Source organism: Scaptodrosophila lebanonensis, unplaced genomic scaffold (assembly GCF_003285725.1).
Source record: "Scaptodrosophila lebanonensis strain 11010-0011.00,11010-0021.00 unplaced genomic scaffold, SlebRS2 tig00000057-arrow-arrow-pilon, whole genome shotgun sequence".
NCBI classification, from domain to species: domain Eukaryota; kingdom Metazoa; phylum Arthropoda; class Insecta; order Diptera; family Drosophilidae; genus Scaptodrosophila; species Scaptodrosophila lebanonensis.
The window spans coordinates 13,469-27,332 of NW_022060550.1; the positions used below are offsets into that span (position 1 = coordinate 13,469).

At 37.5% G+C, this 13,864-nt stretch overlaps 1 protein-coding gene across 1 annotated transcript in view; it reads right to left on the reverse strand.

Annotated features, from left to right (window-relative positions):
- The window catches only part of LOC115624472 (golgin subfamily B member 1-like), a 32,123-nt gene that overhangs the window by 7,470 nt on the left and 10,789 nt on the right, over positions 1 to 13,864 (reverse strand). The window contains 3 exon segments of the mRNA XM_030519174.1: positions 931 to 1,198; positions 1,296 to 1,434; positions 3,349 to 3,505. Coding sequence (XP_030375034.1) covers positions 931 to 1,198; positions 1,296 to 1,434; positions 3,349 to 3,505 — 564 coding nt within the window.

The window sequence follows — 13,864 nt, forward strand, 5'->3', positions numbered from 1 at the left end:
TTTTCAAGCTGAACGACTTTACAGCTTGTGGCGTTCGGCTCTAAATATTATACGTACCACAAATCCGACAACAAATAACACCAATACAAGCAAAGGAAGTAAACGGTACGTATGAGTAACTTTTGGCATGCACCGATCATACAGATAGATAGCTATACTATACTACATATACACAAGTGTTCAAACACCTTTGATGTGTGTGCGCCTTATATAGGGTGCTTGCCCTCAAATGGCGCAAATATTTGAAGATCACTCCAAACAATGTAAAACGAAATATATTTGGCCAAGACAAATTGCCATTTAGGTGAACGCCTCCGAGCGTGGGATTAACACTCTTTGAACCATAAGCGGAATATTAAGTCACTAGCTTGTAAGTGTCGCTGTCCGTCCGTCCGTCCATCCATCCATCCGTCCATTAAGTTAAATGGCCAGAGGTAGGAAGTCTACACAGAAATATGAATAATTCAATGCAATTGAAAGTATGCGACTGCGCTAATTATTATTGCACAGTTACAGTATAAATATGTATGTTAATAACAATAACAACTCTTCATATTATTATTATCCATCTTAACCATGTTCAATTGTTTGTTTATTTCTTTGCTCTACTAAAACAATTTCCAGGCACGGGCACAGGCGCAAAAATTGCCGTCTTTCACACAATTTCCGCGAACGTTTTCTATCGCACTGAGCCATTGTTTATCGTTCGTTAAATAACGAGCCCGAAGCTAGATCTTGACACGAGAGACAACTCACACTTACACTCACAGACATGCACACACACATACTGGTCCGCCGCCTATTCATATGTGACTCAATTCATTCATAAACGCGAGCACAAGCCAGTCAGTGGCCGCTCACTTGAGCGCTTTTGTTTCTTGGCTGTGAGTGCAAACTGTTTGAGTGCGTTCCGGCCGCCCACCCACTCACCTTATCATCCTCCAGTTCGAGTATTCGAAACTCAAGCAGTTCGTTTTGTTCACGCAACTCATTCGTTTCCGCCGTTAGCTTCAATTCGTGCTCCTCCAGTTTCTTGATCCGCTCAAGCAGTTCATTAATATACGCATTATTGTTGGCCTCTAGGGCCGCCTTCTCGGCCGTTACCAGCTCCTGTTTCATCAATTGCAGTTCCGTTTGTAAGCGCTCATTTTCCTTGTGATACATTTCCACCTCCTTCTGCAACTTCTCCAGATCTTTGCTGTACGTGTGCATCTAAAAGCAAAGCGATATTTAGTACAGCTACTAAGTTTAATTCGTTTTTTTTTTTGGCTATTTCCTACCGTCTGCCACATTACACGCTATCCGAGCCAGTTGAGGGCGGTTGCGGGCTTATCGATGGTGGCGCCGATGACAAAGCAGAATCCGTATCTGAATTATTGTCCTGCAAGATAGAGTATTGGAAATGGAAGAATGATTTACATTTTTCAACATTTTCTCCATAAAATTATTGTAATTTAGAAAAGGAATAAGATAAGGATAAGGTTCAATCGTTAGCAACGTACTGGAAATATCTAATGTTGTTACTTGATTCTATCTATAAAAACTATTCATGGGCTGTCTATTAAAAACTTGCAGGAATTATCTTTAAAGAAAAAACACAATCATTCAATTCACGTTTCAGAGAGAAAAAGAGAGGAATTAGAATTGAAATAACATTTTTTAATCATTTCCTCTACACATACTCCACACATACTTTTTAAATTGAAAACATTTTTTGGGGTCAGGATCGATCATCAATCATCGACGTGTCTGAAATAATTAATTTTGCTCCTTAATTCCATTTAAAACAATTCCAATTCATGCTTCTAGAAATTTGCTAGCTGCATTTTGATTTCCCAAAAGGTCCGTCAATAAAAACCTCGCAGGAGCATGTAACCTTAAAAGTTTCTACACAACTAATTGACACCAACAAGCACTTAAAACGCCAAATCACGTTTGGGACGCGCAATAAAAAGGCAATGAAACATATCCTAAAATGTACAATGAATGAAAAAAAGAAACAAGTAGAATTAGATAAAAATCAAGACTATGTTATGAATATTAAACAGTCGACTGAATTCTTCGGCTAACACGTCTACACAAGCTCCATTGTTTGGGAAAATCGCACGCTATAATTAAATCGCCCAGTCGGTGTTTATTTTGTGAAATCAGAGATCAACTAATTTTGCGATTTAATGCAATTGTTGGTATAAGGGCGTAAGTTTTAGAGAAAAAGTACTGACAAGATGAGTAAAGTTGTAAATAACTTTCTTTAAATTACTTTATAAACTAAAAAGATAATGCAGTTTTGTTATGATTATCGTACAAGTAATGCGAATGCTAGGCTTTTAAGTATACTTTTCATTGAAGACACAGCAACTAAACTTTTAAATGAACACTGAAACATTTTCCGAAGCATATAAACGCATTTAATTGTAACTTTGTCAACTTCGTCTGCTGAAGGAATAGTTTAGACGAGTTTCCCAAACTGGCGATTTCGATCCTCGACAACAGCCTGCATTCCATATCTAAGTTTCTAGTCTGACAGTTGTGCATAAAATTTTGAAAACTGTTTTAAATAGTATGCTGTATCAAAAAAAAAAAAAAAAAAAAAAAACATTAATATTGTTGGCCGAAACATATTTTTCTGCTTCAAAATTCTATTTTTGCTTAACTAGTTGAAAGATATAGTACAATTCGTGTTATTTGGTCAGCCAAATTATTTGTTCTGTCTGACCATAGCTGCAATACATTTTTGACTTTTATTTGAATATGTTACAAATCAAAATGTATAACCTACTTGTACAATAAATAAACCTTTTAACGCATATCTATACTTCTTTTAAAAGAAATCGTTATGAAAAAGAAGTTTTTTTAGCCCGGTAGCCAAGAACCAACTCGCATCGTGACGAGAATATTAAATAGATGCGATGACTAATGGGCCGACTTCGTTCTCCAAACACACTGAAGTGCAGTGAGTAACTTTCTGAATAACAAATGCACATAATGTGATTGTAAAGGCAGGTGGTAGCAGAGAGTTCGAGGCAGGAAATACAGTTCCAATAAAATACTAATTAAGGTATGGTCAGACCTGAAAATAATTTGCACACAAACTAAGATTTCTCTACTTCAACATAACTTTTTGTCACAACAAATTATTTCGGATTTACTTTTCAAAGACAACACAAATTTGTGTGCAAGTGTTTTGCATGTGTGACCGCAGCTTTAGATTCGAGGGGTTAACTCACCTTTGGCCTGTACTCCTGCGTGTCCTGTGTTTGTGTCTGTGCCGTGGCTTTGTTGAACAGGGGCGCAGACGACATCCTGCGGCAGTGCTCGGCATTTTGTGGTCGTCATCCATGTGCTGACAGATCCATCAGTGGTTATCAGTTGCTCATGTCTTTTGCTCATTTCCTCCAGTGGTTGGGCGGTTTGGACCCGTTTGTGATTTTGTTGTACGCATTTCAAGAGATTTTTGCACATTTTTCGTATTATTGATTAGCTCAATATTCTTGAGTTGGGTTATCTGCAAGACCAGACATGAGAAAATGTTGAATACACAAACGAAACGTGTTCATTGTCAGAGGGGCCTAACAATTTAGACAATGATTGTCACAAAGGCATTCTTTTGTGGACAGAATCGGACGCCTGCTTTTATCTTTCGCCGTGTGTTCTTCTCGGCTTCTCTCCTCTCTTCTATGAAATGGGCACAGGCCACTACCACTACCATTTGGCCGCAAGCGAAACAAGAAACGTTTCTACAATGTACAATGCTTCGCTTTTCGTCGCTTCGCTACACATAATACTTAAATATATAGCTTATAGAGGTATGGAGGTATGAAGGTATGTGTGTGAGTCTGCGCCAACAATTTAACAGTTATGACTTTATTTCGTGCCCCACAAAATGTATATAGTTTGTGTGGCAAAAGCGCCTAATCACTATGAACAGATAGCCAGATAGTTCATTGACATGCCAAAGGCATTATGAAGCCTGCGAGGCATACACTGGCAGAAAAGTTTAAGCACTTTAAGGGCACTTAATTAAGTCACACACAATTCGGTTGAAAAAATATTGTTAAATTGTTTCCCACATATTTTAAACTTCTTCAATGGCAATTTTCTTTTCATTTTTGCCATCAGTTTTAAAGGTAATTCGTTACCAATTTTTTATAGATTTTTTCAAAATAATTAGACCTGTACCCGCCTCCGATTTAGATGAAATGATTTGACTTTCTATCAAGCTTTAAGACTGAACAACACCATCATTATTATACTTGTAGTTATTGGATTTTGGATTCAAAAATCATTTCGATTTTGATCGGAAAGGAAAACAGACAAATCGCTTAAATTCTACATAAAGCATAATAGAAATATTTTTCTTTATTTCTGTCTTGTGTCCTTTAGGTCGTATCGATTCTGAAGTTTCTTCCAACCATCAAGGGACTTCTTGCCTCTTCAGAGGCCACTACGGCTATGACGGACTGACTTCTTTACCTTTCCCTAGCCGATCAATTAAAGAGACTTCGCATTATCATCTTCTATGAGATTTAGGAGATAATTTATAATAAAGGGCCGGAAATTATATGATCAGGTTAAAAGATATTCGGCCATACTCTCTGAATCCTATTTGTTATAACCCCGGTCTGGCTAATACTTTTCCCCCCGTCAGTTCTAATAACGCCCCTAACTACATTATGCTGTAAGTCGCGGGCACATAGCTTGTAAGAGAAATAAATTCCCATTAAGAGATGGATTCGCTAGATATTATTGCTATTTAACAATTTGCATTATTTATTAAAAGATATTTCTAATTTTTATAAATACTTAATCGACTTTTTCTGCCACTGCATTAATTGTTTGTAGCTTAGCCTATATAGCATGTAGCTTTTAAAGCAAACTGGCCAACAAAATTGGTTGCACCAATTTATAGAGAAGGGCGCAAGTTTCTTCTGAGTGTGTGTGTGTGTGTGTGCGTAAGTGTGTGTGTGAGTGTGTGTGTGAGTGTGAGAAATTGGTTTTGCGGTGGCGTTAAAATGAGGAAAGTAATCACTGCTGCCCACCAAGCTGTGCAAGTCAATCAATGGCAGTTATGCCTGAACAGCGACTTTCAACTCCATTCGGTCGGCCAGACATAGGTAGAGGTATCATTTATATAACAAACATAATGCCCATGTTATTATGTGTATAATGCAGCATTATGCTAATTTGCAACGCTCGTTCAGTTTTTCATATTTAATTTCAATATGTCTGTACCCGAGTCGGTGTGTGTGTGTGTGTGTGTGTGTGTGTGCGTGCGTGCTGGTCAGTGAAATCATTAATCAATTGTGAAACGAGCAAGGTACACCCAAAAACGCAGTGCAATGACCAATACATACCACCAATACATACTACCAATCGTTTCATATCGTTTCACAAGCCATGAATATCAAAGTAGCGCCCCTGGAGCCCCCATTTGGGCCGCCACAAATGGAGTGGCGGGAATGGCGCTGACGCTGACGCTTATGCCGACCACATACCTTCACGTACACACACACACACACACACACACTGTGAAGCACACACACACACACACACACACTGGCACACACTTCTGACCAAACCCTCAAAGACACGCGCTGCCAAATTATCTTCCTAACAGTTATGGTAATTTCTTGAATCAATTCCAACAAAAGACCACAAGAACCCTGCCTTCTAAACGTTCCCCTCCCCTTTTTCCACTTTTTACGTAACGGTTATGCAAACTTAACGAACTTTAACGTGCCCAGAAAACTGAATACTGAATACTTTTGAGTGGCAGCCGGAGCCGGAGCCGCAGCCACAGCCCGCAGCAGCAGCAGCAACTGGTTGTGATGGGGAAAAGAAGAAGACCTTTTTATGGCTATATCAGCGTCTGTTGCATTGATTGGCAGTGCGTTAAATGAATTGCACGAAGAGACGTCCGTCATGGCTCGTTGGCGGGCACAGTGGCTACAAAACATGCGGCAGATGTGGCAGGCAAACATTTGAAAGTGACTCAAATATTCAACAGAATTTTCCTTAATTGGAGAAGATAGCATTTAAAAATAATAAAATCTTACGATATGTGTCAGCAAAGAAATGGAATTTTATTTAGTTATAGAAATCATCGACATTTTTAATATACTGTTCAACCTCTATTGATAAATTGATCGTTCACGAACTTTTTAATGCTATTAATATTCTCTATTTACTATTCTCAAGATAATGGAGATGCTCCATATAGCCTTGTTGAGATACAATCAGATATAATAATATCTGAAGACAAATAGTAAACAGAATAATGGAGGAAATACGGAATCGAACGTTCCTAGTTAAAGTTCCTAGAAATTTAAAATTGGAGAGACATTTTAAAGCCAAACGTTTCTCAAATCCATTTACTCGAAATACAATCAAAAGCTAAAGAGAAAAGTCATGCTACCTTAAACGAATTTTTAAATGTGTAGTAGATAAGATTAAGATACAGGTACATTAAATACTAGCTGTCCCACCTCAAATAGATATCGAAAGTTGAAATACAACTGACTTGCAACATTCAACAAAAAATGTCCTAATACAAAATAATGTTGATTTATTTTCCGTGTAATTTCCATTTAAGGTTTTATAATTTATAAAAAACATTGTCCCTATTTTTCTACTTGTTTTTTCTGATAATAATTTCAGTGTATTTTAACATACGTTGTTTGTTTATTTATTTTCGCGATTTTTTAAGTGATTAATATTTCATAGTTTTTATAGCAATAATTATCTTCGGATTCATTCTTTTAACTAATTCGCATTCTACAGAGCTGAGCTCTTATATTTGCAATAAAATAAAATCTGTTCATAAAGTTTCCCCGCATAATTCTCATTTCGATTTCTTCGCATAGTTTATTTTTTATATTTGAACTCTTCTTTTAAACGATTCGTAAGTTATGTTTCTTCTACAAAAAAACTGTTTAAACGCTATGCATATTTTATGCTCTTCTAAGCTGCCTTTTCTCCCATTTCTTTTCGTAAATGGGTTCACATTTTATTATTCAATATTTATAAACATCAGTTAAAAATTGCATTTGAATTAGTTTTAGTTATTTTCAATATAATTAACTATAATAATAATTCAATATGCTTAAGCTTTTGTGAAGTACGTTGTGGGCACATTTTTGAAAGAAAAGAAAGGGTAACGGTACGCATGCGTGACGAAACGATGGAAATGGTAACTGCCCCAATTGTGAATGCACATTTAATTTGAATCGTTTGAATCGTTTGAGTCACTGTGCGAGGTGTCTGCAATGTTAACGGCGTCAACGATGCTGGCAGCAAAATTTCAAACATCTTTTTTGACGTGATGTTGTCGCTGCTATTGGTGTAGTTGTTGTTGTTGTCGCTGTTGGCGGCGATTGTGTGTAAATCTGTCGACAACTTGTTTGTGTTTGCATGTTGCATGCACAAACGAACACGCTCTTTAGCTGCCTCTCCCTTCCCCATCACTCCATCACTCCAGCACTCTCTCACGCGCTGACTTGCGCTCTCTTTGTGAAATGGTTTTCCTTTCGGTAACAGACAGGTTTCACTCGATCGATTGCTGGAGCGCTGCGCTGCGCTGCGCTGCACTGCACTGCACTGCACTGCACTGCACCGGCTGCTGTGTTTTTAAGGCAGCGTTCCGGGTTCGAGTCGCGCGCCATCCGTGAAAATATTACGTATACGTATTGTCGTTGGGTGCAGTGCCCATCGAAAAGGCAGCAGCAACAGCAACAACAACAACAACATCACAACCAGAGTCGAATATTTGCATTTGGCATTGTAATACAGGTTTATTTATTTTCACATTGCATCCAAAACCAAAACCCAAACCCAGTCAGCCAGCTAGCCAGCGCTTTGATCTTGCAAAAGCGAAAGTTTCTTTACAATGCTAATGAGTTTTATTGTAAAAATCGAAGCCAGCCGGCACTCAATGGGCCACTGGGTGGGCCCAGCAAAATCCTCAAAGAAAACCCAACCAGCCATGCATAACTAAACAAATATAAATATCGTTTGTCACACTAATGAGGCAACTTGAAGCGCTCACTGTTGGCATTTGGACTTATAATTTATAATAATTCAGTTTAGTTTAAAGCTTAAACAGTTCTTTGGCATCAGTTACCTTCAGTTCGCGGCACTCGTAGAAGTAATCCATTATCAAGGCATCGATGTTGTCGAGATTTCATTTCATAATAATTAACATCAATTTTCAGCCGGAGCAGTTTTCACTCAGCACTTAACATATTTATAGCCGCGTATTGCAAACTCATGCATTTGCATAGTTTTTTGTTGTTGTTGTTGTTGTTGTTCATTTAGTCAATTTAACACACCCCGCTTTTTTTCCTCGTCTTCTATTCATGTATGTATGTTGCTCCAATCACTTTGCATTTTAGAAATGAAGTTTCAGCTTCATCATCAACATGATCATTAGTCTGTCTGGGTGTCTGTCTTTTAACGCTTTTACTGTCGTTTGTCTATGACGAAGATGTCTAAATTTTTGCGGACGCCAAAAACAAAAACGAAAACTAAAAGACAACAATAAATAAAAATAAAAACGACGTATATATTTAAAATACGTTAACATTTTTAAAGCTTTTCACTGACCCCAATTGGTGTGTAGGCACACGCACCTCCCCACATATCCAAACACACACACTTTCCACACATATTTTTTTCCTATATGTAAGCCCGTTGTTGTTGTTGTTAGATGAGCCTGCAGTTGATGTTGTGTTTGTTGTTGGCTTGATATGAAGCTGCAATTTTCGCTATGCAAATTGTTGACAAGTTAAACGTCTTGTTTGGGTCAGCTGGCCAAGTAAGTCAAGCATTGGAAACTCGCAAGATAGCCACGTTTCGCGCTTAACACTCAACCACTTGTAGCCACAACATAGAGCCACGTTTTGGCGAAATCTCTATGATAAGCGTCTAAACCATGCATGTAAGTTCGACTAAACAATTTGTGTAGACAGCACCCAAAGATAATTGCTGTGAAAGAATTCCCAAAGATACTTCAATTCAACTGATTTGCTCACCACTTTTTCTAAAGCAACCTAAAGAGCATTCCATCTGTATTAGTCTTTGTCTTTTACTATTTAAATCAATTAAAGGGGAAGAGGGAAAAGAAGGAAAAGAAGCTAGGTTTAGAGACTAAAATAATAATAGTAATAGTCAATTAAGGAAGTTAATTCCTCTACTATTTATTTAATATTTTTTTCGAAAACAAAATATTTATTTACTTAAACAGTATTTTATTTCTATTACTTTGTATTGCACTTTCATTCATAAGAATTGTTATTTATTGCTATTTTGACTCAAGTTTCCATTTCTTAATAAGAGTAATTTGATTTTGAAAAATGAGATGGAGGCTTAGTCTGAGGAAAGGTGGAAGTACCTACTGTTTGGACTGATTGGAGAATCATCAGCAAAATAATAACCACATTTATAGAAGATGTTGGCGTTACTACTTTGGACTGGCTACCTCAAATTATGGACCTAAAACCGTGCGGGTAGGTACTATTTCCAAGGCTAGTTTTTTTGGAACAAGACTCTGGTCCAAAACGTGTTCAGAATGTAATTGAAACCAGGGGGAGTAGAAGCTTTAGTTGAGGAAAGGGCCAAGTATCTACTGATTAATAATGATTAAACAATATGTAATATGCATATACTGGGAAAACATTTGCGAATTTGAGAGATAATTGCATATATATTTTCTTTATTTATAGTACAATTAAAGCTTTGAAACAAAAAAGGCCAAATAAGTGTGAATTTCCTTTTTTTTACCATTTCTAAATTTGAAACTGAATTCAAAATGATAAATTATTAAAAAGAAGAAAATATAATAATTCAGAAACCGCTAGCATTAAGTTTTTTTCCCACACTTAATTTGTAATGCTAACTTTATATTTATGCATTAACGTAATATTTGCATTAAAATTTCCACTGAAAGCTGAACTCTTTCAGTCTAATGGCATCAATTAACTTGATTGCAATTAGTTCCCACACTAATTAACCAATTTATAAGCGAACTTTCAGATACTCGTATATAACTGTATCAAAGTTTTAGAGGAAAAACCCCATCACTTGCGCATAATTGTTGCAAACTTTTTAAAGACCGTTTAAGAATTCGACTTCCGCGCTTCAACGTTGTACGAGTACGATTATGTGCGTGTGTTTGTGTGTATATATCAAAAGCGACTGCTGGCAGTCTAAATATTGGTATCAGACTATATCATCCAATGATGCCGAAGCTATGCGAAACAACTGGTTCGACAGCAGAGTGTGCTTTTGCCATTCAATGCTGGCATGCAAATCGCGTATCTCGCGTATCTCGCATCTTGTATCTTGTATCTCTGCGTACAATATTTTCATGCCTCGCAGAGCACACAACACATTCTAATGCAACAACAACAACGACAATAACAACAGCAGCTACAGCATTCCCGGTTGGGTAGCATAATTTAGTTGAAATCAATAAACCAATTACAGTGCCTCATATGGTGGCAACTTAATGAACTGTAAAATCGAATTCAATCACTGGAACGAACGGCCACAAACAACAACAACAACAACAACAACAGTGCTGAACAATTAATTTCAATGTTTGCTAATCATAACAACAAATCCGTGCAAATTTGGAGAAAATTATATGCATTCATGTGTCCAGCAAACAAAAAACAACACAAAATGGAAGTCAAACAAAAAAGTTCAACTTTTTTTTGGTATTACAAAAGAAAAGAGAAAGATCAACTGTAAATGCGTGAGTTGCCATTGTTGTTGTTGTTGCTGTTGGTGTTGGTGTTGTCGATTTCAAAGCAGCAACAACAATCGCACACCGAGTGATTGGGGACAACGACAGCACAAGTATGTACATACAAGTATGTGTGGGTTACAATGCACTTGTGTTATACTCGTACTCCGTATGTAAGTTTGTATTACTTTTTACTATTTGCGGCATTTGAAGAGAGGCAGAAAAAAATGAATGCTAGCTACAACAAATTTCACCTAATTATGCACAATGCCAACAACAATAACACCAACAATAATAACAATAATAATAAAAACACTCGTTGAACTCTTTACATTCAAACACATTTCTCATTTCGTTTCATTACAATTTTTTGGATTATTTTTAGCCCACAAAAAATCTTCAGTACACTTGACACAGCAACAACAACGACTGCGACTGCCACACGACGGCGAAAACGAGACTTCGACTTCAACTTCAACAATTTCGACGCACTCTGAACGTGCCATGCGCACCTGCGACGCCTGCGAACTCAAAACTGAACTGAACTGAGCTGAACTGACTTGGCTTAATTCGCCCGGTCGGTTGCTCGTTCGGCCCCCATTCATGCGAGTTAACAGCAACAGCAACGGCAACGGCAGCAGCGACCGCGACTGCGACAGCGACGCGACGTCGCGTCTGCGCTCTTCACTCTCGTCCAAACTCAGAGAAAGTGAGTGTGAGTGCGAGTGCATGTGTGGAACAAGAAGAGTGTGAGGCTAGATATGGCAGCGAGCCGGCATTCGCGCCACTACACGCTGCGGCCACGCCATGCACTTGTAAGAAGAACCAAAGAACACGTTCATGGAGTTTGTATTTGGAAGCCAGCAACTGCAGATATGTTTAAAAATTTAACATCAATTCTGAAAAATTACCAATTTCATGATGAAAAAGTTAATAGAAAATGAAAATTTAGTTAAGATTCTACTAAATTCATTTTTGTTTAAAGAGAAATGGAAAATACTAGCTGGTATTGTCATATCCATCATATTGTCAATATTCAAATTGAGTTTTTTAAAATAATTTGTTTCCAGTAAACAATAAATGTGTCTTATTCTAAGCTTTAAAAACATCATCTGTCCTAGCAATCATTCCAATCAGCATACAATTCTCGACAATATTACATCCTTTTCTATTGGACAATTAAAAAAAAAATACTTTTTTAAAAGTGCTATTCGAAATTTCATTTCGTTTTAGGATATTTGTAGATGTGGAACATAAGGCACGAGCGCGTAAGTGTAGACAGGAAGAAAAACACGACCCATACCCATCTCTATTGTGAGAGTGTGTGTGAAAACCGGCTTGCGGCTGAGAGTGTTTGTTTTTCCCCCCCACATGCCGCGCTCTCGCTCTCTTGTCGGCAGATTGACTTGCAACACTTGCGTTGCAGTTGCAGCACCATTGTTGTTTTTTCCGCTGCCTTTTTTTGTATTTTTTATTTATCGCCAGCCGCTTTTGCTGCATTCAATATGCCGTTTATACTTGGCTAGCTCACATTTCAAGCGTCTATCTGGCAGGTTTTTGTTTTGTTTCTTTTTTATCGCCATCGTTGCAGAGATTGTTGTCTGCAACAACACAACGGCAATCGTTCGCATTGTCGCACGTTGGCTGTGCCGCAAATATGCCGACGATTGTTGCCATCGTCGCCGCACTTAATCATAACTTTAACCAAATTATATCATAGATCAAGCCAGAGGTGTGTGCCCCACACTCCACACCACCCCAGACATTTACCACACACGCACACGCACACACACACACACTGCCACACAACATACATACATGTGTATGTGACAATGTTAACTTTTTATGGTCGCAGCAGCAAGTTTTTTACTTTTCTACCTGTCGTCGGTGCAAGTTCAAGTGCTGGCAACCCCACCAGCACACACAATGCACAATCCATTCCATTATCCTATGCTGCCTGCCTCCCTCACACTCACACACATACACACACACTTGCTCATACAGCTAGTGATGACAATTATGAGCGTCGTAAAAAGCCAGATTAGCAATTAAAAACAATCTAGAAAGGGCTCAACAAATTGTAATTCAAAGAGCATAAAAGCAGATTAATCATTGTTAATAATCCCAAAAAGAGGTTTCCCTTAAATTTGGAGCAATTCAAATTGATATAAACTGGAGTAGTCCACATAATTTTGTGAGGACAAAACGACCATTAACTGTTAACGTTTTAGTATTGTATTGTGAGATCTTTGTTTAGTTGCATTAAATAATTTGTTTGACAACATCGCAAATAGCTGACGACAAAAATGGTGACAAATTGAAATCCACTCCAGAAATACCTCGAACTTCATAGAATAGAGTCCAACTTCGTAACCTCATTCGATTTATAGTTCAAGCGAATTCATTCATTACTTATTCTACGACTTTAAAATATTGCTTCGTTTTTCTGTACAACGTGATGGAAATTGAAACCAATGTCTTTCACACAATACTTTTGTTGAACACATACAACAATAACTGCTAAATGTGATAATTTTCGGATCTACAATATTTTCTTTCGCAACTCCCCATTCAAAGTTTAAAAAAACAGTTAAGTAAATGACACGATAACAACCAAATACTGCAGACAAAAAAAAAGCATTTGAGTCGGATCGAAGTTAATATTAATTCATTAAATGAGCACTTGACTTTACCAAGACCAGAATGGAAAGCTCAGATCTGTTTATACTAAGATCTTTCCCGCAGCCAGCATTCCAGCAGACCCAGCACTCTCTGGCAATAAAATTAAATGTCAAGCTGACAAGACATTCTAAATACCAAGGCCTTTTTGTTGCTGTTCGGTTAAACAAATAGTTTAACTTTTAATAACGCTTGAATTCCCGCCATTACCAATGTTGCTCTAACTCTACAGCATTCCAAAACCCGCAGAATTAGCTAAAAAAATGGGCTCTTAATTCTAACATCATTAGTAACTGTTTAATTTCGAATAATGCTATAATTCCCGACAGTCTCAATTTTATATGTTTTCAGCTTTTAGACACATCAGAACTAGCGGGAAATAAGCCGAGTTGGCAGTACTGTTTAAAGCTATGGCTGTATACGACTCTTAATTCTAAGATC